We start from the raw sequence: 24388 nt of genomic DNA, 5'->3' as shown, positions 1-24388 counted from the left end.
ACGCCCCGCCCCGCCCCGCGCCGCCGTCACGTGGGTGCGCGAGCGCCTGGCCTTTCCCTCGGAAGAGGAGACGTGTCGGGGGCTTGAAATCGGAAGTTCGATACTCCGAAGGCACAAGAGCAAGAAAGCAACTAAAAACTCCCCGTTTATCGCCTTGTTTTTAAGCCCATCTCATGATTTTGGGGAGGGGCCTACTCAAAAACGGGGCACGCTTGGGGCTGACGATGTGGGGTACGCGATCTGCCCCCCAAGCCCCTCCAACAGGTGTCGGCGGGGGGGAGGCCCTCCTGCCGTTCGCACGTTCCTAGCTGACGGCTCCTAGGGCGGGCGAGAGACCTGGCTCCCACGCCTCACGCCGGCTGCCCCTGTTTCTGCCCCCTCCCTGCCCCTCCGGCTTCCCCTCCGCACCCCGCTTTTGCACCGGGGCGTGGCACAGCCAGCCAGGGCAGCGGCTTGAGCGGCGGCCACCGAGCATGCTCAGACTCTCCGCTCCCCCGCCGGGCGGGCGCAGGACGCGGAGGGAGCCGTGGCAGGCACAAGCATGCGTGCGGGGCTCTGGCGGGGGCTGCTGCCGCTGCTCCCGGCTCGGAGCTGCTCCTACGCCGGAGCGGGAAGGAGGAGGCGGCTGGTGCGGCCGCTGCCGCGCTGCAGCTGGCTCAGCACCATGGCCCAGTTCGGCACGGAGCCGCGGGGGCGGCCCCACTCGCCCGAGTACCGCCTCTACTTTAGTGAGTAGCAGCCCCGCAGGGGCTCCAGGCGCCGCCGCCTGTGGCCGGGGAGCTGCGGGGGGCGCGGTGGAACGCGGGGCGGCGCTGCGTTCTACGCCCGGCGGAGAGCTCAGGGGCGCTGCCCCCTGCCAGCCGTAATTGGGGGCCACTCCTTAAAGAGGGTGAATGGAGAAAGCCAGCGTCTCCCCCCCTCGCCCAGGACATGCCTTAGAGCTTAACTAGGAAACTTGGCCGGGGGCGTTAACATGGGCACCCCCTGTTGCTGTGTCCCCCGGGGGGCGCTGGAGCATTGGGGTGGAACCTACAGGCTTTTGCTACAAGTGAATAAAGACTAGGATGTGGCTAGATGCATTAGCCCCTCCTAGGCTTATGCTGAGGGCTCTGTCTCCAGCCCTGCAGGGAATTTGAATGTCCCAGAGAAAGAGCTGAGGGCTTGTCTCCCCAGAGGGTGACTTTAAAAAAAGCACCCTAAAATTAATCCAGTATGAAGAAGTTTCTTGCGACCCACTGGGTGAGACTTGTGGCAGGGAGGGCCTTTCAGCCGCCAGCAGCCCCCCCTAAGGGGCAAAACACACAACCCAGAAGAGAAGACCATTACAAATATAAAAAAAAAAAAGTGTAGGAAACTTTTAAAGTGGTGCATGAGTTTCATTACTTTAGCAGGAATAACAGTGGTGAGTCTACTCTCCTGATGCAATAATGACTGCTCCAGATATGCTCGTAGTAAAGGGAAATTTGCATTTGAAATGAGGACATCTATTTTACTGACGGCCCACTGAGCAGTCAGCATGTATGAAAGTATGAACGAAGCTCTAAGACATAAGTCAAGACAGAAAAACCTCGTGTGACATGGAGGGGAAATATCTCTTCTTGGACCAGCTTCTTTTGCCTCACCCACCTTGTCTCTCTAAGGCCCTGGGACAACATGATTACACCAACATTGCAAACAAAAAGCTGGTGTGTTTAGTTTCAATTTCACACTACCTTTTTCTAATAGTTATGAAGATTTTTAAAAAGCCACTTTCTGATTTTGCTCTTCACACTGATTTTTATACCATTATGATTCCATTACGTTCAATGGAGTCACTTCTGATTTACATTGCTGTGAGAGAAATGGACAGATGTAAATGGTCAGTTGCACCCTGTCAGAAATCTGTCACGCTGACTCCACTAGAGGTCGGGTGCGATAGGCTTGATCTAGTGACTGTCACTTCAGTTTGAACAGTGGCCTATGACTAGGGCCCTGCCAAATTCACTGTCCATTTTGGTTAATTTAACAGTCAGAGGATTTAAAAAATCGTAAATTTCATGGTTTTAGCTATTTAAATCTGAAATTTCATGGTGTTGTAATTGTAGGGGTCCTGACTCCAAAAGGAGTTGGTGAGGGAAGGGGGTTGAAAGGTTATTGTAGGGGGGATTGCGGTACTGTTACTTCTGCGCTGCTGCTGGCAGTGGCCCTGCCTTTGGAGCTGGGCACCTGGAGAGTGGCAGCAGCTGGCTGGGAGCCCCACTCTGAAGGTACAGCCGCCATTAGCAGAAGCAAGGATGGCATGGTATGGTATTGCCACCCAGACTTCTATGCTGCTTCCTGCAGTGCTGGGCCCTCAGTCAGCCACCGCCACTCTCCAGCCGTCCAGCTCTGAAGGCAGCAGCGCAGAAGTAAGGGTGACATGGTATGGGATTGCCACTCTTACTTCTGCGCTGCTGCTGCCAGGGCGCTGCCTTCACAACTGGGCGCCCGGCCAACAGCCACTGCTCTTCCAACCACCCAGTTCTGAAGGCATCGCACAAGTAAGGGTAGCAATACCGCAACCCCCCTAAAATATGCTGGTGACCCCCTGCAACTCCCTGTTGGGTTAGGACCCCCAGTTTGAGAAATGCTGGTCTCCCTGTGCAATCTATACAGTATAGGGTAAAAGCACACAAAAGACCAGTTTTTGCTGGGGGAGACCAGATTTCATGGTCTGTGATGCATTTTTTATGGCTATGAATTTGGTAGGGCCCTACCTATAGCTAAACTTTATCTTTTATTTCCTGGAATGTAACACCATATTTGTACAACGTTTGCATAACAATTGTTTCTGTATTTCAGGGGTAGATGTAGTGCAGTCCATAGGCCAAAGAGGGCCCATGTCCACACACTCTTTTAATACGAATAATGCCACCTGATCAGGAGGGAGCAGTGGGTGCTGGAATTTGTGGCCTCTAAGACTTGCATCTTTCTAATGACTGTTCTATTTTTTTTTTTTTTTTGCAAATTTGGCTCAGTCATTGAGCTTTTGGCAAGCTCAAAATGTGTCCCTGAATTAGACAAAGTTTGGGCACTCCTCCTGTCTACTTAGAAGTCTGCTTGCATGTGAGAAGGGAGGGGGAAAGGCCTCATGGAAGCCAATTAGAATTTTGCCATGGACATCAGTGAGGCCAGAATTGTACCCTAGAGTGTACTCTGAAACCCTAGAGTCTGTCATTGTTCCTTTTAAAACAAAAAGTCTGAGCAGATAAGGTTTAACTAATGTATATTGCTGGTCAGAATTGGTATAAGCTGTTTAGCGGTGAATGTTTTCTGTATTGATATGAAATTCAGTTTATTTGAAATGACAAGCCATGCTAAGGGAATACTGTAAAGTTTTAATAGCTGCAGTATTTTAGCCTGCTATCTGAAATTTTTGTTTTAAAAAATATCTTGATCATGAAGAAATTATGAGCTGCTGAAAAAGAAACTTGAAGTATGACTAAAATCCTAGGTAACCTAGGAACTGGTTTTCTCTATACATGTCTTATGACATTTCCTCTCCATTAGTGGCTCTGTGTAGGAAAAATACAAGGTTATTGACATCTTTACATAGTTCATTTTGCCAGTTAAGATCAAAGGAATGAGCAGGCTAAAGAGAGGAAAGAAGGGCACAGTATAGCTGCCAAAGCTGAAAGTTCTGATTTTGGTTTGTCCCTTAAATTGACCGTTTTATTGTAAAATTTGGAGTTTGACTCCAGAAAAGGCTTTGTTACAACATAAATCCCCTGGCCAAGCAGTGTTTCAGTTTAAAATACCAATAGACCCTTGTCTATCTATAACGATGGAAGCAATAGGGACATATTTATTAGTAATGTGGACATCTTTCAGCATGTTTGGTTTAGATTTGTAACACTTTTTTTTGTCTCGCAGAGAATGCGGAGGGTAAATATATTTCCCCATTTCATGACATTCCTCTGTTTGCTGGATCTAAAGAGGTATATGTTAGACTCAAACGCAGTTATTATTTCTTGAAATGATGGATGTTGTGTTCTCTAATGGTCAAAAGCAGGTAGATTTTTCTTTTCTTTTCAATAGAAATCTTGTTTGATTTTTAGCAATTACTAAAATAAATTAATATATTTTAGGACCTGACGGGACCTTTATGATCTTGTGTGACTTCCTCTATAGTACAGACTGTAGAATTTCACCCAGTAATTCCTGTGTTGAGTTCAATAATTTGTGGTGGAACTGGAGTGTGTCTGTTTGAAAGATATGCAGTTTTGATTTAATGACTTCAAATGATGAGAAGTCCACCATATCTTTTGGTAAGGTGTTAAAATTCTGTGCTTATGTGCGCTAATCTAGAATACAGTTTCTACTGTTACTATTCCTAAGTCACTTTGTGTTTCACCAAACCCATGTAAATTGCTATTTTTCTATAGTACCAGCAGTTTTGCAGCAGAAGAGGCTTACACAATACATATTTATGTGAATGGTATATTTCTTTAATTCCCAAAAGACGTGCTGTAATTTGAAGGCAGCAATAATGCCCAAGAGAGGAGTGGTAATCGCACCTTTGGAGAATTACAAGGCATGAGGTGCAACCAAGCACTTTCATATATTGTTAGCCACGTTCCCTGGAGTTTCATTATTGCTATAGTGAAATGCCTGTTTTCTACGTCATCTGTGAAAACTGCCAGCCTTCAGTTTAGTCTGAGAAGAGGTTTGCTTATTATGGCATACTCAAAAACAAAATAGTTTGGGAAATTTGCAGCCTTTAAGGTTTGTTGCCTCAACTGTTGGGTTGATTTGTAGGCTGGAACATTGAGAAAAATCTGCAACTCTATCATGTGCCCAGAGGGGTTTTTCTAAACAGATAAATGCTACATCAATATCATTCTGTTCAATCATTTAAAACCAGGGCTTGAAAAGTGTACCTGATGCCTTTGTGAGGGAGGACTAAACTTGCTGGTGAGAGGTTGATGAGAAAGACAAGAGTTGGAAGGCCTTCCAAGGAAGGTCCAGGGGCCCTAACTTTACTAGCACCTCTTAGCATCTTTAGCTGCTGGGGGGGAGGAGGGTGCTGACATTTCCACTAGGATGCTCTCCCTGCATCCTCCTTTCAGTCTTCTTTTAAACTTGCCTCTGGCAAGCGGATGTCTGATTAATTTGAAGGTCCTCCCATTCTGGCTGCTGGACAAGGGAAAAAATTTCTGTTTCTTCTGTCCCTCCAGAGCCTCCAGGCTGCTGGCAGAGACATGGGTCTTCACTACTTTGATCTCTCTCCCAGTCTCCTAGATGCTGCAAGGGGACTGGAGGATGAAGAGGCCTCTGCTACTCTTCCTCTCCTCCAGCCTCTGTCTTTAGGGTCCTCCTTGCTTGTGAATAACTCCAATGCCTGCTGCTGTTTATAATGCAGTTCACAGCCTTTGCAATCAGCAGCAGCAGAATGAAACTGACCTGGTTCATAACAGTTTTGTGGCTGTCTACAGGGATCTGTCAAGCAGCACTGACCGGTCTTAATTTCACTCAGCTGGTGCTTGACAAAGAAAGGAGATTTGTCCATTTCTGATGCAGGAAGATGAAAATGCATCAGTTCACATTTGGGAGGTTATAGCCTTACAACCATTAGGAAATTTAAATGTTTTTAAAATGAAAGTTACAGTTATAGAGACATTGATGGCTTAGGTCCTCCTCCCCATATTCTCAAGGACTAGCTTGCCACTCATGAGTGGATTTTTCAAGCCCTTTTAAAAACTACTAATGTAGTCTGTGTAGAATCTACAGTGTAGTAGTTATTTATACAGACACCGTGGTATTCTTTTCTCTAACATGAATATATTTTGGATTCGACTCCCGTAAGTGAGAGTTCTAAATGCTAATTTTTTTTTTTCTGTATAGGATAAGGAGGTTCCTGCGAAGAGATCAAAGACTAATGGAAGTGAGGTACAGTTAGAAATTATTTTTCATGAAATGTAATTTTGCTGTGCTCTAGTTGTAATGGACACATTAGAATGGGGCTTTCAATCATGGTGGGCAAAATGAGAGCTGTTCAGTACCATGCATCTTGCACTGAATACAACTGATAAACCTTCAAATACAAATGCCATGGGACGAGGGACCTCAAAGGGATTTTAAATCTCCTGATCAAATGGGCAAAAAAAGTCAGTTTTTATTTATTAATCAAAATGTTCTAAAATGCAAGTGTTTTTATATTTTTCAGTAGAAGCTTCCTTCTGACAGTTGTAAAGTTGATACATTGTATTTTCTCCTATTACATACAGAAGCCTGCTCAAGTAAACTCTCTTAGTAAAAGATTCACTAGCTGCTCTGACTGCAGAGTAAAATAAAAACAATTAGAAATCTTTTCTGTTAAAGCAGTGGTTTTCAACCTCTTTTCATTTGCGGACCCCTAGAAAGTTTCTTATGGAGGTAAAGACCCCTTTGAAAATCACAGACATAGTGTGCGGACCCCCCAAGGGTCTGCAGACCACAGGTTGAAAACCACTGCATTAAAGGGATATTAAGTATGATGGGCCAAAACTCAGACTTTCCAGCTGTGTTTTGGACTGAAGGCATGTGCTTTTCTGGGATGTGCAGATGTGCACAGTCGAGGAAAGTGCCATGTGCGTGTGCTCAGAATTGTTGCTGGTTAGAGAGAGAACAAGTACCCAAGGTTGGTTTGTGTGAATGTTTGTGCAGGAGTCTTCTTTTAATTGTATAGTTTCTAGTAAACGTTGTCTTGGGACCTAAGCGGGGGCATGGAATCACTTTAAGTAGAGTAGAATGTAAAAGAAACAAGTCACATTTTAAGGCCCAGATTTTCAAACACGGGTTCTTAAAGATGGGCTCTTTAATCCCTATTTAGGCACCGAAATATGTTCTGAATAACCAGCAATTATTAGGCAGTATCTCTGTGACCAATCAATTGTATTTCAAATACCGATAAATGGCATTTTAACTCGACAGAGCCACTCTGATGGTCTGGTTTCTAGCAGCATTTGAAATATTATTTCCTGCCACTGGTATGGTCCTGTGTACCATCCTTACACATCCATCGACTCACACATACACCTTAATTCTCTCTCACTCATAATTCATTTAACCCATAAACACCAGTTATATGTACTGTTTAGATTTCAGGCTTTTTTCTAATGCTGACTTAAGAATTATTTAAGTAGGTGCACAGTCATTTATAAACGCGAATAAAAGATAAAATGTAAGGAGGAGCTATATGGCTGCTGAAAATGGGTGATGAGGCATGCACTCACATGGCATATGCTGTGAATTATAACTCTAGCATGCAGTCATGTATTCTGTTTCTTATCTGTATGAGCAGTGTGACAATATCTGATCCTGATCATCTTGCAGAGCCTAATCTAAAAAATGGTTAAAACTATATGAAACTTCTGAGCTGTAACGTTAATATTTATATGTTAATATTTTTCTCATTTAGTGGAAATTTTTTTAAACTTGACTAAAACAACATCGTTTGCTATGTGCTGCCTATAGCCCTGATGCTACAGATGTCCTCGCAGGATCAGTCTAATATAGTGCTTATTTAGACGTTTAACTTCATTGAGTATTGTTTTTGCAATATCTTACATATGTTTTCTTTCATCCAAAAGGATCCCAAAATGCTTCACAAAAGTGGGTATATTACAAAATCTGAGTGTGTAATTCACTCACTCAGAGATAGATAGAAATAAAAGAATTACTTTGCTCACCTTTTTAAAACATAGCCATGTCTAGGATGAAGCATAGAAACTTTTTAACATCACCCACTAATATTACACAGCAGTTCAGGACAGGAATACTATACTCAGCTGAAAAGGCAAGAGACATTATGGATGCAAATTGTACAGTAGATAACCAAACTGGATACCTTTCTTAATCCCATGAAAAGTGGCATAGCTTTTTTTAATAACCACATGTGCTCAGGATCTTGCTTATTTGTTGGCATTTCCAGCAGTATGGTGCCTCCTAAAAGCATATGTTAAATTATACTAGCCAAGTGTTTCTTTGGTAAATCATGTATATCCAATGTCAGTTTAGATATAGAAAATAGAAGTAATTTGGCATAAGTCGCCTCAGTTTATCAGATTTATTTAAAATTGTTCTGAGCACTTGTGATATTGAAAAGGGGACTATAAAATATTGGTCTATCTTTTGATGTACTTAATTCAGTTCTTCACTGAAGTAGGGACATACATCTTAGCAGTTTGCAAGATCAGCTTGCTTTGGTTTGTTCTAATAAAAGGTTTCCCCAACTTTTTCTTGGTATGGGGCATCTTGTAGTAGTGAGGCCATATCGTGGGCCATCTCCCTTTCCAAACTCTGATTTACTCTCAGATTTGCAGTCACGTCAACCCTGTGTAACTACTGTAATTGCTAGCATGGAAAAGAGAATAAAGAAACTATTTATATATTTGAACTACTTAACGAGTTGGGTATGGCTGCTTTCCAGATGTTAGGGGAGATAATTACCTTTTGTCTCAGATCATTACCATTTTGTAATCTGAACCTGTGCTTTGTTTTAAGTACTACAAGCACTGAAAATTCACTCTCGCCCAGGTAAGTAAATGTGAAAAGCATCAAAAGTTTCAAATCTCCATCGTGAATGCTGGATATTCTTCCTATAGTTGCAGTCACTATTCTGTCCGGGGCTGGTTCTGTGGTCTTCAGCGTATATCTACACTGCAGTTAAAAACCCTATGGCGGGCCTGTGCCAGGTGGCTCAGGTTAACAGGGCTTGGGCTAAGGGGCTGTTTAATTGCAGTGTAGATGTTTGGGCTCTAGGACTCCGTGACAAGTCAGCTAGCCTGGGCCAGCTGGGGTTGTCTGATTGAAGTGTAGACATACCCTTAGTGTCTTGTTGCGGGCAAGTTCCTAGAAGCCATACTTGTCTTTGAAAGACGAATCTGAAATGTTGCTCCCAGCTGCACTGAAAGGGCTTCTAACCAGCTCATCATTGTATGTGCCTTTGATGTTTTGTCTGTGAGTGACTTGACAGAGAGACAGGCACTTCGGGAGGGAGTTCAAAAAGGTGTATCGGTGCTTTCTCATGATAAAGCCAAGACATACCAGTGTGAAGGAGGAACTTGGCAGCATTGATCACTCAGTACAGCAAAAACATTAGAAATTATGGGATAAGCTCTAAGGAAGTTAACTGTCTTCCCAGCAGCATCCTTTATGTTTTTCAGATGTGCTGGTTATTTCCTTGTGATTGGGGCCTCCTGGCCTATACAAGGAGCCATTGGAGCTACAAAGCAGTTATAAGTGCTGCCAAGTCATTGCTTGTGCTCCATTTGTGGAGACCATCACAATGTTCCCACTCAAGAACGCTTTCCATACGATATTTGAAAAACTTCCCCTGCAGTTGGGCAGGTTAGCAGAGACTGAGAACAAATGAAGTTGTCTTGCACTCCGCCACCAGATAAATATCTAATCTAGGAGAGAGAGTTTGCCAAGGAAGCCACATCAGTGAATTAATAAGACTTAATTGCAAATAAATAGTTGCTTCAAGCTTGAGAAGATTGATGCTACATTTTCACCAGTGGCAGAGATTCTTCTTGGTCCTGGATCTTTTCACAACTCTAAAGTGTCCAGTTACTTGCTTATCTTGTCACTGAACATCACTGAAACCAATTCTTGGTACAGTGAGCTTGAAGTAAAAACTCTTCCCTTGTGCTATCAGACTCCCCTTTGCTTTTCAGTGGAAAGACTCGCAAGATGAAATGTCTGCTTGTTGACTTCAGAGTGGACATTGTACTTTTTTGGCCATTTAGCTTTGTCAAGTTATACTGGAAAAACTCCAGAGGCTTGTCTTTCAGGCCAGAATGTTTGATCTCTAGATATAGCTGGAGATTGTTGGTTTGATTTTCATTGGCCAGCACCTCATAGCAAGTGATACATTGAGGATGGGGCTCATATTGTGAACAAGTCCATAGTAAGCATATCTCCATATATTTGTGGTCATGTTTCATGATAGTCCTTCTTTTCATCTCTCTTTTCTCTTCTGTAGTTAAAGGCACTGGGCTGTGGCTTGCTCTGTTCACTCTCCCTTAGAACTTCGGCTCAGGCTGCCACTTATGAATGTACGGCCTGTGATGAGAGTTGGTAAAATCACAAATGAGCAGCAGCTGCGTTAAATAGTTACGGAAGAGAAGTAGTTGAAGTAGAGCTGTTGTCTTCTATCTTTGCCCTTGTCATGTTACAAAGCTTAAGAGAGGTATGTCAGCAGGTCCAGAATGCTTTTTTTTTTTTTTAATTATATTTTCCAAAAGCACTTTGCTGTACAAGTGCTAGAGTTACTCCAGACTTTTTCTGGGAAAACTCACCATCCTTTTTGTTCCTCATTTTATCTCCACCTCTTCCTATCAGTTTTGTTCTCTTCCTCATTCTCGGCACAGGCTGCCCTGCATTCTGCTTCCTCTTCTACTCAAAATTGGTTTATCCCTTAAAAAGTTCCACAACAGCCCCTAAACTCTCAACTTCCCATCCCCCTAGGCAAAAATCAAATTTCTTCACCCCCCTCCCCCCCATTCAAAATAGGTTCTAATCCCTGCCCCACAGCCACTGACCTCACATGATCAGGAGCTCAGAGGACTGGGGAAGGAAGTGAGCAGCTCAGCAGGGAAAGGATGATTTACCAAGAGAGGAAGAGGGTTGTTTGTCAGAAGGGACACTTCAAGCCAGAGGGCAGCCTGTAGGGAGGTGGTCCAGGAAAGGAGCCAAAAACAGATTTCTTCAAGTAAACTATTTGCAGCCCTCTTTCCTCCTCCTTCTGCCCTTCCTGAAACTGCTTCTTTGGCTATGGGTTGCTCTTATATGTCATAGGCAAAATATTGTAATTTAAGGGATACTACTAAATATTTTTTAATTGTTTTTTTCCTGTTGGCATATTGCATTTTAGAAACTAGAAAATGGAATGCTTTAACTTTTCTCCACTTTGCAACCATTGATTCCCCCTCTCAGCTCCTAGTGTATATAATGGAGTATAAGCAAAAATGACTGCACTCTATATTAATGTAAATGAACAATACAGTCTCGGTTCTTATATATAAGTAGAGAATCTGTGTGTCCCTGAGAACTGTGAGGATCCAGCTAACATAGGCTGTCCTTGTCTGTGTTACAAAAAACTGTTTTGTCCTGTTTTTGCCCTAAGCCCCACCAGACTGGTCTTCCAAAGAAGCCACCACCCAACGGAGCTGGTGAAACTGTCAGTAGGCGGTGTGAACAAATATGCACCTCAGGAACCACCTCCATCCAGGTCTATCATACAGCCTGCCCTCCATGAAGCCCCTCACACACACGTATGAGAGTCTGCACCATGTGGAGTCTGGGGCATTGCTCCCAGGGGTGAGCCTACACGGTGCTCACCATGTACAGGAGGTACCGTCAGACCAGGGTTGGCATCTGTACTTTCGCTTGCTTCCCCTGTAACAGAGGGGGGCAGCATGTTGTGGCAAGGTACAAGGGATGGTGGAAGCAAGAGATATTCATGGGTGGAAAGGCAGGACTGAGTCTGTCTGATGGAGAGAATAAGAGGGGATGCTGGGAAGATCCAAGGGTGAAATCTAGGAAAGGAAGGGAGAGGAGAATGGAGAAGAGAAAGTGAGGGGACAAAAAGAGAAGAGACAACGTAGAATATATGAGGGAGGAATAAGCAGCCTTTTCTCTCTTCCCTTTCATCTCCAGCTGTCAAATCCTCCTGTACATACCTCCCTAATCCCAATTAAAACCATCCCGTCATGAACCCTCTGCATGCAGGGCAAGGGCTCTGGTTCATCCCTGGAAAAAATTGATTGTCCCATAAACAAACTGTTTTTATTTTTAAACATAAGGATTGCATGAAGCTATTAAACTCTTGTAAACATCCGCAGCAGCTGAAACTTGGGCAGCTCAGCCTTTCCAGAGGCCTTTTTATTTGTTTTTGCATATGAATTAATCTATTAGGCTGTTATATTTAGTGCTCTTGACCATTTGTGTTCAATTGATATCAGAAATCCTGAGGGCCAGATTCTTGTCTGTGATAAATCAATGTAGCTTCACTGAAATAATTTGTGCTACACCAATTTACGCTAGGTGAGGTTCTGGCCCTAAGAGTCTTCCTTGACTCACTGCAGGCCTCAAGTACTTCTTGATCAATTTAAGTTTTTAAAAAATCTCTATATTCTGCAGCAGCCACAGTTACAGATGCAGTCAGGAAAATGCACATTTACAACACAGGTGTATGGATAAATCTCCTGCAGTCTCGTTCACAACAAAAATAAGGTTCTGGTGGCAATAAAAGTTTATCCTGTAATATTTCAGCAAGACTTTATAGGTCCTTTTCTTGTTGTAATTATGAAAGTCAAAATGATTATTTAGTCTTGTTAGCTTTTTTTTTTTTTTTTTTTTAAATTTTATTTAAGAGCTCCACACCAGAATTGGCCTTAGCATTTTTGGAGTGGGCCTGTTAAATAGCGTTTTGCTATCTGTCCCCAACTGAGAGAGCCTGTCCACCATGATTGCAATACTGTGCAGTAAGCCCAATAGTTCTGGGGGAGAGTTAGAGATGGTTGTCAGATGACCCCCATAATTGTCTCCTCGCAATCCTGCCCTTATCTGCTTTTGTCTCTTATCACACTTCCATCCATTATCTCTTATCACACTTCCATCCATTCCATCTATTATCTCTCCTTCAATGCTGGCAGCTCTGAACCCTTCTTTCATAACTATGTTCTCTTTCTTCAAGATGCTCTTTACCCATGGAATATTCTCACTGAAATGATGCTTAAGGACTCTGTGCTCTCTTCCTTGCTTATTATCTTAGGTTGTTGACTTTTCAGGAGATGGATTCCGTCTTATGAATGCGAACAGCGCATTGTGGACATGACCATTATACAAATTAGTATAGAATGTGTTTTGGGATCTTCTGGCTGTGAGAGGACTGTGAATTACTTGTGACCTTGAGGAAAAATCAGTGAGAGGTGACTATTGAGATTCCCTCTTGCTTGTTTTAGTTCATCTCTCAAATTTGGGGAAGAGGGTACAAATTTGGAACTGCAGAGGCTGGCGTTAATCAGACTATTGTATCAGCTCTGGAAACGTATTTGTTAGTTAATTAATATAGCAGATCACTAGGTGCAAAAATCCCGGTACTTCATGTCAGTTTCTGGGTTAACTGTGCCTTTGACATCCTCCCCCACAAACCAGTCTTCTTTAAGCACCCACTTTAGGTTTAGGCTCCGAGCAATCACCTCGCTTGTGTGGAGACCTGTGTGTCTCTCCGTCCAGACTGGGGGTTAGGCCTGCAGTCCTTCCACACCTCATTGTGATATCCCCAGCAAGCCAGTCTGGCTAACAGCTAGAATCTGTATGATGCTTTCTGTCTGAAGGCTATGAACAGCATATTGCCAGCAGTTACAATTTATCCCACAGCTCTTTCTAAGTAAGCACAGCTATTCTTAAGGTAAAAGCATCACAGAGGAAACACATAAAAACAATTGAAGTTCCTACATGCTTATCAAAGGTCACTCCAACTCCAGCATAGGGCTCTGGTAGATGTCAGTCTTTCCAATCCTTCCAGGGGTTGGGTTCTCCTAGGACCCAAGGTCCTGTCTGTTTGCTGAATCAAAAGAAAGCCATGTGTTAGTTTAAACTCAGCCTTTTTTATACCAAAAGCCCTTTCTTTGTCTGTTGGTCTCTGGAAAAAGCAGTTTGAACTGGTAAATGCAAATCTTCTCGGGGGGAGATATCTTTCTGGAGGTGTTTACAACGTGAGTGATTCACCTTAATCACCACCCCCACTGTTTTTATTTCCTGGAGAAGCTGTCATAGCCATCCCCCAGGAGTTGAATACAACCCTTGGCCCACAATAATACAAAAAACATTCCTCAACTCAATACATTGCGGTCCCCAAAGATATTGCAATGTCTCTTACACTTTTTATATTCATGTAAGAAGTGTCTCTTAGGGTCCTAGGCAAGGTGACATTCTGGGACAGATTCAAGCCTGGTGCAATGACTTCCAGTGAAGTCAGTTTGGCATTTCATCTTTCTTTTTAAGAAGTCATGTTTGGCATTGTCTACACTAGCACTTTCGTCGTTAAAACTTGTGTCACTCGGGGGGAGGGGAGTGAAAAAACACCCCCCTGAACAACAAGAGTTTGGATCACTAAAAGCACTGTTGTGAACAGTGCTTTGTCGGCAGGAGCCGCGCTCCTGATGAGGACATTGCCACCCCTCATTGGAGGTGGTTTTATTTTGTCGCCGGGAGAGCTCTCTCCTGGCAATAAAGAGCAGCTGCACACCGCACCGTACAACGGCGCGGCTGCAGCGGCACGGCCATACTGTTGTAAGGTGCGCTGTGTAGACATCGCCTTAGTTTCTACAAAGGAGTGGTGTGTCTGTCGTTGAGTGGAGCAGCAGCACTGTGATTCATCTTTAATGTAAACAGAAATGTTATCAATAATACACCACGAATAAATATTTTTATTTTTGCCGTTGCTTTGTTTTCTGACATTTCTGTTACGCAGAATGAATGCACTCACACGGGAAATTATTAAAAGACAAAAACACCACATCACCTGTGGGTGAACACTTCTCACCAAGTGATTATTCTCTACCTGACCTATCAGTCCTCATCCTCAAAAGAAACCTGCACAGTGCTTTCAAAAGACAAGCCCGGGAGCTTAGACACTAAAAATCATGGTCTTAATAGAGACACTGGATTTATGCTTTCTTATAACACTCTGTCACCCACTAACAGCCCTCCACCCTTTCTCTCCCTATGACTAGAGGGGTGTTAATGGACCACTTCACTTTGAATCGTCCCTTGAGGTATGTATTAACTACTTATGCTAAACAATCAGTTCAAACCTTATATTTAGCAGTGACACTTTGAGATAGGGCAGGCCTACAGGTCTTGCAGCCAGGTCGGTTTAGGTTGGGCATTAGGAAAAACTTCCTAACTGTCAGGGTAGTTAAGCACTGTAATAAATTGCCTAGGGAGGTTGTGGAATCTCCATCATTGGGGATTTTTAAGAGCAGGTTGGACAAACTCCTGTCAAGGATGGTCTGGATAATGCTTAGTCCTGCCTTGAGTGCAGGGGACTAGACTAGATGACCTCTCGAGGTCCCTTCCAGTCCTATGATTCTACACTTAAAACTCTGGGGCAGCACTGCTGCAGAGCTTCAGTGAAGACAATACTATGCTGATGGGAGAGCTTCTCCCATTGGCATAGTTAATCCACCTCCGCAAGAGCCGGTAATTGTGTTGACAGGAGAAGCCCTCCCATCAAAGTAGCGCTGTCTACACCAGGGTTTGGGTCGGTATAACTGTCAGTTAGGGTTGTGGATTCTTCACACCTCTGAGTGACATAGTTATACTAATGTAAGTCTGTAGGGTAGACTTGGCCTTAGTTTCCCAGACCTGAAGAAGAGCTCTGGGTAAGCTCGAAAGCTTGTCTCTCCCACAAACAGAAGTTGGTTCAATAAAAGATATTACCTCACCCACCTTGTCGCACAGAAAATAAGGCATAGGAACACAGGAATTGCCATATGGAGCAGAGCAGTTTTGCCCAGTATCCTACGCTCAACACCGGCCGGTACCAGCTGCTTCAAACTAAGGCGCAAGAAACCCCCGCAGTAAACAATTATGGGATAACTTGCCCCCAGGGATAATTTCCTCTTAACCTGCATTAATTAGAGGTTAGATTTTGCCCTATTCTGTTCTCTGTTGGTTCTTAGATACTCATATCACACTCATCTCTGTAGTATCTTCCACTAATGCATTTAGCACTGAAACTATGCATCTGTCATGTGGTGTTTGTTCTCTTACCCTCTCCCCAGAGGGTAAAGCATTTGCATTGTAGTGTCTTGATAGAGTATGTGGGGTTATTTTGTTCTGTGTTTATGCTTGAGTTTATATTCCTTCCAAAACTCCCGTTTAATTTTTAAATATCCATTTCATCTAGATAAAATCGTAGAATCATAGAATATCAGGGTTGGAAGGGACCTCAGGAGGTCATCTAGTCCAACCCCCTGCTCAAAAGCAGGACCAATCCCCAATTAAATCATCCCAGCCAGGGCTTTGTCAAGCCTGACCTTAAAAACTTCTAAGGAAGGAGATTCCACCACCTCCCTAGGCAACGCATTCCAGTGTTTCACCACCCTCCTAGTGAAAAAGTTTTTCCTAATATCCAACCTAAACCTCCCCCACTGCAACTTGAGACCATTACTCCTTGTCCTGTCCTCTTCTACCACTGAGAATAGTCTAGAACCATCCTCTCTGGAACCACCTCTCAGGTAGTTGAAAGCAACTATCAAATCCCCCCTCATTCTTCTCTTCCACAGACTAAACAATCCCAGTTCCCTCAGCCTCTCCTCATAAGTCATGTGTTCCAGACCCCTAATCATTTTTGTTGCCCTTCACTGGACTCTTTCCAATTTTTCCACATCCTTCTTGTAGTGTGGGGCCCAAAACTGGACACAGTACTCCAGATGAGGTCTCACTAATGTCGAATAGAGGGGGACGATCACGTCCCTCGATCTGCTCGCTGTACCCCTACTTATACATCCCAAAATGCCATTGGCCTTCTTGGCAACAAGGGCACACTGCTGGCTCATATCCAGCTTCTCGTCCACTGTCACTCCTAGGTCCTTTTCCGCAGAACTGCTGCCTAGCCATTCGGTCCCTAGTCTGTAGCTGTGCATTGGGTTCTTCCGTCCTAAGTGCAGGACGCTGCACTTATCCTTATTGAACCTCATCAGATTTCTTTTGCCCAATCCTCCAATTTGTCTAGGTCCTTCTGTATCCTATCCCTGCCCTCCAGCGTATCTACCACTCCTCCCAGTTTAGTATCATCCGCAAATTTGCTGAGAGTGCAATCCACACCGTTCTCCAGATCATTTATGAAGATATTGAACAAAACTGGCCTCAGGACCGACCCCTGGGGCACTCCACTTGACACCGGCTGCCAACTAGACATGGAGCCATTGATCACTACCCGTTGAGCCCGACAATCTAGCCAACTTTCTACCCACCTTATAGTGCATTCATCCAGCCCGTACTTCTTTAACTTGCTGACAAGAATACTGTGGGAGACCGTGTCAAAAGCTTTGCTAAAGTCAAGAAACAATACGTCCACTGCTTTCTCTTCATCCACAGAACCAGTAATCTCATCATAGAAGGCGATCGTGTCCAATCCTTTTTGAATCCTGCTAAGCTGTGGGCTTCAATGATATTCTGTGGCCATGGGTTCCACAGGCAAATTGAGCATTGTGTGAAGAGCTGTATCATAGACCAGACTGAAAAGCATCATGGAGATTTCTATGTCTGTCTTAGCGGTTACCCTGTCTTCTAATTGGGGGTAATTGGAATAATTGGAATAATTCTAATTGGAATAATGTTGTGAGAAACCATAGTGTTGTAAACATGTTGCATCTAGAAAATTAAATGCCTGAGTTGTTAGTGTCGGCAAATATTGCTGTCAGATACGGAAGAAATAACTTATCACACAAAATGTTTATCACCAACTTAACTTTATTTTAAATACTTCAATTTTTTTTCTTTTTAGGTAGTGTTTAACATGGTTGTAGAAGTGCCTCGCTGGTCAAATGCTAAAATGGAGGTAATTAAAAAAACAACCTTGGTTTATTAAATATATAGATATTTGCAGAATTGATAGTGGTGTAATGGTTTCCAACGTTTTAGAAAGTCAGTTTAATCCTTATATGTAGCATTCTTACTACTAGAATGTTCTTTTGCAGTTATTAATATTGACGTTTTTCCTGTAGTTAAAAAAATTAAGGGCCTAGTTTTGTCTCCCTTACTCACACTGAGTATTTCCTTATTCCTCAATAACCCCATTGATTTCAAGATGGAGTGTAAGGTGCTACTCAACATGAATACGAGTGGCAGAACAGGTCCTAAAAATGTTTGAGTTCAGGACACCATCCTGCAATTTATCTTCCTCTCATATAAACAGATACAGTAATTTATTTAACTTTGGATTCAAAAGATTTAATCCCTCCATGAGCTTTATCGGTGAATAAATTATAGTGTGCCAGTCCTAATCTTGACCTCTCTGTATTGGCACTTGAAAAGCATCATCTTTCATCTAAGAGCAGTTGTTGGCACTTAGTTACTTTTGAAGTTTTTTTTTTCTTCCTGGGAAATGAGCTTCTGAAATTTTAAAAGCAGAGCCTGACTGGAGCATTCCTCTGCAGTGTCACAAAACAAAGGCGTAGGCATGCTTCATTAATAGTGTAGGTAAAACACTTCCTAGATCGTACAGAAACTAGCTTGTTCCCTAGGTAGTATATCAATTTCCCTTCCCCAAGGTTTTATGGAAGTTTGGGGGTAAGCTGTTAATAGTCTTGCCTGTGCTGGTGCCCTGTCCAGAGCTTAACTTTTTTTTCCTGATGCTGAAATGATTTTGAAGGTTGGATTTTAAACAGTGTTCACTATCACAGTTCATATTTGTAGGAATAGTGCTATTTTTTCTTCTGTCAAATAATCACCTTACATTTTAAGATGACATCAGGGGAAGGCTGAGTCCACTTGCCAAATGTTCTAATTTCACTGCATTATTTAAAGGCTTAACTTGAAATCTGGGTTGCTTTTAAATGTATTTTATTTTCTTACCTAACACTTTGCATGACCTCTGGCGATATGGAGACACCTGCCATCCCATTAGAATCAGGTTCCAAAGTGGTGTGAAATCCTTGTCTGGCTTCTCCACCTCTGACTTCTTGCAAGAGACAAGAAATGGCTGCCTTTACTTTGCCGTGCCAGCTGATCAAAAATTGCTGGGATATGGAAACTCTTACAATACTACTCTGGCAGAGATTATATCGGTGCCCATTAGGTTTCTGTTCTCCTAACCCCTTCCTTGCTCCCAGACACCATCCTTCAGATTGGACGATGGTAGGAAGCCAAAACTAGACACAGATCACCACACATCTGTGACTCCTGGACTGCTCCTCCCTTCATGGGAAGACTTTCTTATCTGATCTAAAGAATTTAAGAAATAAAGTTATTGAAACTTGCCTCCCCTGCTCCCTCTTACTAGATCACATTTCCTGCATGTCACTCTGCCCCAACAGTTCACATAGTTTCCTGTTGGCCTTCCTTGAGGTCATTCTCATTTTTGCATCTCCAGCAGCCTCTTCCAAGACACTCTGGCAACATCAGGCAGGGGCCAAATTATTCTGCTCAGTTACATCACTGTACATCTGGAGAAACATCACCATTCTCAGTGGAGTTACTCCATATTTTGCTAGTAGGATTTGGCCAAATGCAGGGTAAAATCCTGACTGAAACCAGAATTGCACAATCAGTCACAAATTTTGGAGCATGCTTTGTATTTTTTCAAAAAGGAGACCTATAATTAGAGGCACAATGTCCAGCTCTGACCTGGTGTAAATGGGTGCAACTCCTTTGGAAGTCTATGGGCCAATTTCAGTGATGATTTAAATGGTGGTGTATGTCACATAGAATCATAGAATATCAGGGTTGAAAGGGACCTCAGGAGGTCATCTAGTCCAACCCCCTGCTCAAAGCAGGACCAATCCCCAACTGAATCATCCCAGCCAGGGCTTTGTCAAGCCTGACCTTAAAAACTTCTAAGGAAGGAGATTCCACCACCTCCCTAGGTAACGCATTCCAATGTTTCACCACCCTCCTAGTGAAAAAGTTTTTCCTAATATCCAACCTAAACCTCCCCCCCTGCAACTTGAGACCATTACTCCTCGTTCTGTCGTCTGCTACCACTGAGAACAGTCTAGATCCATCCTCTTTGGAACCCCCTTTCAGGTAGTTGAAAGCAACTATCAAATTCCCCCTCATTCTTGTCTTCCACAGACTAAACAATCCCAGTTCCCTCAGCCTCTCCTCATAAGTCATGTGTTCCAGTCCCTTAATCATTTTTGTTGCCCTCCGCTGGACTCTTTCCAATTTTTCCACATCCTTCTTGTAGTGTGGGGCCCAAAACTGAACACAGTACTCCAGATGAGGCCTCACCAATGTCGAATAGAGGGGAACGATGCTTAGCATAAATAGGTCAGAAAACATGTGTAGGCTATGAAGTCAGACTTGTCTACTTGGGGAAATTGGCCAGAATAGCTATTGTGGAATAAGCTATTCTGCAATAGATCCCCATGTGGAGATGCCTATTTAGGAACAAGAGTGCGTTTTTCTGATTTAACTTAATCTGCTTCCAATCTTGCACCAATTTGGTGTTCATTGGGTGTGCAGAATGAGTGTGCAGAACAAGTGTAATTTATATACTATGGGTAGAGAAAGCAGATGGTGTAGGAAAACAACTAACAGTTAAAGCAGTTTTCCGTCATTGTCAAACCCCTGTTGTCTGATCAGCTTGGACCCCTATTTATGTTACTGCCAAATTTGGCCCATAAAGTGCAGTGCTTCCAACCTAGGTCCCCTTCAGTATTTGTATCTGACCATGAGAGACTTCTTATAATGATATGGCTTTGCGTGTCTGGGTCCAGTTTTTTTTTGCCATGAATACTTCACACCAAAGCTTAAAACATTAATAATAAGTCTGTTTTTGAACATAACCCTAAAGAATTAGTGAGGCTATCGCACTTTAATACTTTCCAGACCTCAAGCTTGCTCTCCCCACTGCCCAAAATGCAACTTCTTACCCAGTTTGGTACAGGATTAATTGCTGTGCATTTTAGAATTCTTTACTCACTCTCTCTCTCTTTCACAATCTGCTTAGATTGCCACCAAGGAACCATTGAATCCCATTAAACAAGATATAAAGAGAGGCAAGCTTCGATATGTGGCCAATATCTTCCCTCACAAGGGTTATATATGGAATTATGGTGCCCTCCCTCAGGTAACATTTTTGTTATAATGGTGAAACCTTCCTGTCTTCTGAATAAATTGCCTTATAAATCCTGAGCATTGCCTGAATGCAAATATGTTGCAAGAAGGATGTTTCTGTTTGATAGATTTGTAAATTAGGAATTTTTTATGCAGAACTTTAGTGTGTCCATAAATTTTGATCAGAATTGGGGCATGTGTGTGCTATTTCAGGAAGGAGTTAAGTATTAAGGAACCTTGAATTTATGTTTTACTTCCCTCTACTATGTGACAGGATTATGCTGCAATCTTCCTGTCATTCAAAAGTACTTAAAACAAGTAGTAGTAACATTTTTTCCCCTTACACAAAGTTCAAGTGGTAAATTCATGGAGGCCATTCATATTTGGCAGTGCAAATAGTAACTGGAATCTCTTAACCTCTTTGACAAAGGAAAAAAATGTAGGGACTTTGGTTTTTGGGTTAAACTCTAGTTACATGTACTTTGACTTATTTCACTTTAAACTTTTAGACTTCTTTGATCATATTTCATTTAAAATTTTATGTTTCGTGTTTATAAAAAGTGACTGAAATTCCAAATTTGGTGACAATAAGGATTTAGATGTTTGCTCATGAGCAACCGGTTGGGAAGTACTTAAGGGTGCCTTGGAAGAAATTTCACCACGAGACTCTTTTTTCCCTCTTCCTAAAATCCATATTTTTTGGTGGAAGGGTGTGCGTGTGTGTGTGTGTGTTTTTCTCCCTCATTTCTAGTAGATTCATTACTTCAAACATGGAAAAGAAAAATCTCCAAATTGAAGCAATTACCTACTTCAGAGGATATAAAAATCACAAAAAACAAAGTCACTTATAGCAGGAAAATAGCTATGGATGACAAACTTTTTCTAAAAGTGGAAAGAACTAAGTTTTAAAACCATCCCCTTTAATTAAAAAACCCAACAAACAAAATGTTGAGCATATCTTTAGAAACCCATCCAGCCTTGACTTGGCATTTGTACCTGAAGAGGGACTTTAATCCCAGACCCTCAGATTAAAAGGCTGGTGCTCTACCAGCTATCTTACCCAGGCTCATAAAATCTATCATCTTTCTTGAGCTAAGCATGCCTATTGCCAGAAAAAGGGAAGGTTGTATCTTTATTTACTGGTGTTTTATTAATCTCTGTAATTTATAGATAAACTAAGGAATTGTGATTGGAGATTAATTATTGTGTTTCTCAATCCTTTAACAGACTTGGGAAGATCCACACCATAAAGATAAGGATACAGGATGCTGTGGTGATAATGATCCCATTGATGTGTGTGAAATAGGCACAAAGGTTTGTCTTAATAAACATGGTTATTTTAATATTTTGGTGGCAGCTTTTTGGATAGAATGGAGGGGGCAAGGTGGAAGCAATTGACCAGAGGGAAAAGGTTACAGTATTTGTGGTTGGGGGATGACCAAAGTACAGGGCCAGGTTTAGGGACAATGGCACCCGGGGCAAACTTGCATTTTGGTGCCCCTGGCCCCCATGGGTGTGGTGCCCCCTCACATTGTTCCTGGTCCCCCATGGACTCCCCACCCTCCCTTCCCCCCTAACCCCTGCACTGTGCCACCTTCACCCCTAATGCCTGTACCTCCCTCCTGCTCCCCTAAACTCCTACACTGTGCCCCTAGTCCCTGCACCCCTTCACTCCTATCCCCTGCACCTCTCTCCTGTGCTCCAACTGTTTCACTGTGCCCACGTCACTCCTGCCTCCTGCTCCCATAAGCCCTGCATTCCCGTCCTGTATCCATGTGGGGAAACTGACCTGGATGCACAAAGCAGCTGGCATTGCTGCTCGCTCTCCCACTGGACTGCTGCTCCTCTGCCCCATGCCCCGCCTGGCTGCATAAGGAGACGGCAGGAGAGCAGCAGCTGCTGATGCCTCAGCACAGCCCAGGTGAGGAAGTGACCTGAATGCAGGGAGCCCTGGTGTTGTGTGTGTTGGGGGTCGGGGCGGGGAGGGGGGAGGAGAGGAGAGAGAGATTGTGTGTGTGTGACACAGTGTGTGTTGTGTTGAAGGGAGTGTGTGTGTGCCTGAGTGTATGAGTGCGCTGTCTCTTTAAGAAAGCACTCAGTTGTCAGGAGCCTGAAGGCTTGTGTTCAGAGACATGCAGCCGCCAGCAGCTCTGGACCCAGAGAGGCAGCAGCGCGCACACAGATTTCCCCCTGTCCCATCACCCCAGCTCAATGGAAATCCGGTGCACAGGTGCGGGGGACGCCCTGACATCAGCCCCCAGCAGACAGCAGGATGCTCCCTGTCCGGAGTGGCCAGGGCAGCTCCGGGCAGGAGAAAGGGGGTGGGGGGAGACAGGAACAGCAGCAGCTACACACGCAGAGCAGCGGGGAAGAGGGGAACCTCTGCTCTGGAGGAGTCACCTGATCACCTGGCTCGATGGCTGGTCGTCCAACTGCCCTCTGCAGCTTGGGTCTCTCCCCCTTGCCCCCTCTCCAGCGCTGCTGCCTGCCTGCCGCCAGCCCAGCTGGCCCTCAGCAGGTCAGGTGGGAATCCAAACGCTGCACATGTCGTCCTCTTTGGTGGGTTGCCCTGGGCGGGGGCCCGAATGGCCCACCCCAGAGGCCGGCCCTGCCAAAGTATGGGCAAGGTTCTGTTGTTAGAATCTGAGAGGAAACTGAGGGTTGCTTGTGTTAATAGGGAAGGGTTTAGAAACCCTGGGGCTCACTTCAGGTTTATGTCTTATATTCCTAAAAGCTCATGCTTCAGGGTTTCAGCTGGCCTCTGGCAGGGGGTCAGGAAGGGATTCCCCCCTCTGCCTCCCAAATATTCTGAAAGTGTTTTTATCTTCTTTTTCTGAATAATCAGGGATGGTCATGGCTGGAGGTGGCGCATTGGATGGGGCAGGCCAGAGCTCTGAGGCGGCACCAGTGATTCTCTCTCTCACTATCTCTCTCAGGTTCTTGGCTGGCTATTTGTTGCTCACGTGCTCAGGGTCTAACTGATGGCCATATGTGGGGTTGAGAAGAAATTTTCAGATTGGCACTGATCTTGGGGAGGGCGGGGTTTCAGCTTCCTCTACAGTGAGTGTGGGTATAACTCATTTGCCTGGATTATAAGGTTATATCTCACTTAATCATTTCACTGCCATTGTGGGAGCATTGGGCACTGGTGTACCTTGGTCCCTTGCATTTGCCTGGGGCACACAATAATCTAGTCTTCTGTGGGCTGTAATACTGGGGTCTAATTTCAGTTGTTGGGTTTTGTGTGAGGGTAGTGGTGGCCTGTAAAATCTAATCTGACCTTTCGTAGGACTTGGTGGTCCATTCTGGCCTTAAACTCTATGAAATGGTGAGTTTTGGAGAGGGAAAAAAAGGATTTCACAAAAGCTTGGGTGTTGGATGAGAGAGACAAGAGGAGATAAAAATGGCAGGTTTTAGGGCTTGAATAACTCACAAGGGCAGTGCAATTCTTAATGGTGATGGAAAAGAGAGAACTTTTTTTTTTCTTTTTCCCATGTTGAACTTGAATTGCCATGGGAAACCTAGGAACACGAGACAGAAAAACAAAGATGTGAGACTAGAGTGAGGGGGATAGATTAGGTGAAAAGGC

General features: G+C 43.7%; 1 protein-coding gene across 5 annotated transcripts in view; it reads left to right on the top strand.

The window, feature by feature from the left end:
* The first annotated feature begins 458 nt into the window (after window positions 1–458).
* Window positions 459–24388, top strand: part of PPA2 (inorganic pyrophosphatase 2) — a 45873-nt gene continuing 21943 nt past the window's right edge. For 2 of the 5 annotated variants that reach the window (XM_077815099.1, XM_077815096.1), the window contains exons 1-6: window positions 459–728; window positions 5863–5907; window positions 14745–14786; window positions 17525–17578; window positions 20693–20812; window positions 22027–22113. In XM_077815099.1, coding sequence (XP_077671225.1) covers window positions 474–728; window positions 5863–5907; window positions 14745–14786; window positions 17525–17578; window positions 20693–20812; window positions 22027–22113 — 603 coding nt within the window. In that variant the 5' untranslated portion in view covers window positions 459–473. Of the gene's footprint in view, window positions 729–3891; window positions 3957–5862; window positions 5908–14744; window positions 14787–17524; window positions 17579–20692; window positions 20813–22026; window positions 22114–24388 lie in introns of all 5 variants that reach the window. The other 3 variants (XM_077815100.1, XM_077815101.1, XM_077815097.1) reach the window with 3 other exon arrangements.

This window comes from Eretmochelys imbricata, chromosome 4, assembly GCF_965152235.1.
Source record: "Eretmochelys imbricata isolate rEreImb1 chromosome 4, rEreImb1.hap1, whole genome shotgun sequence".
Lineage (NCBI taxonomy): Eukaryota > Metazoa > Chordata > Testudines > Cheloniidae > Eretmochelys > Eretmochelys imbricata.
This window is presented reverse-complemented; position numbering and strand designations above follow the sequence as displayed.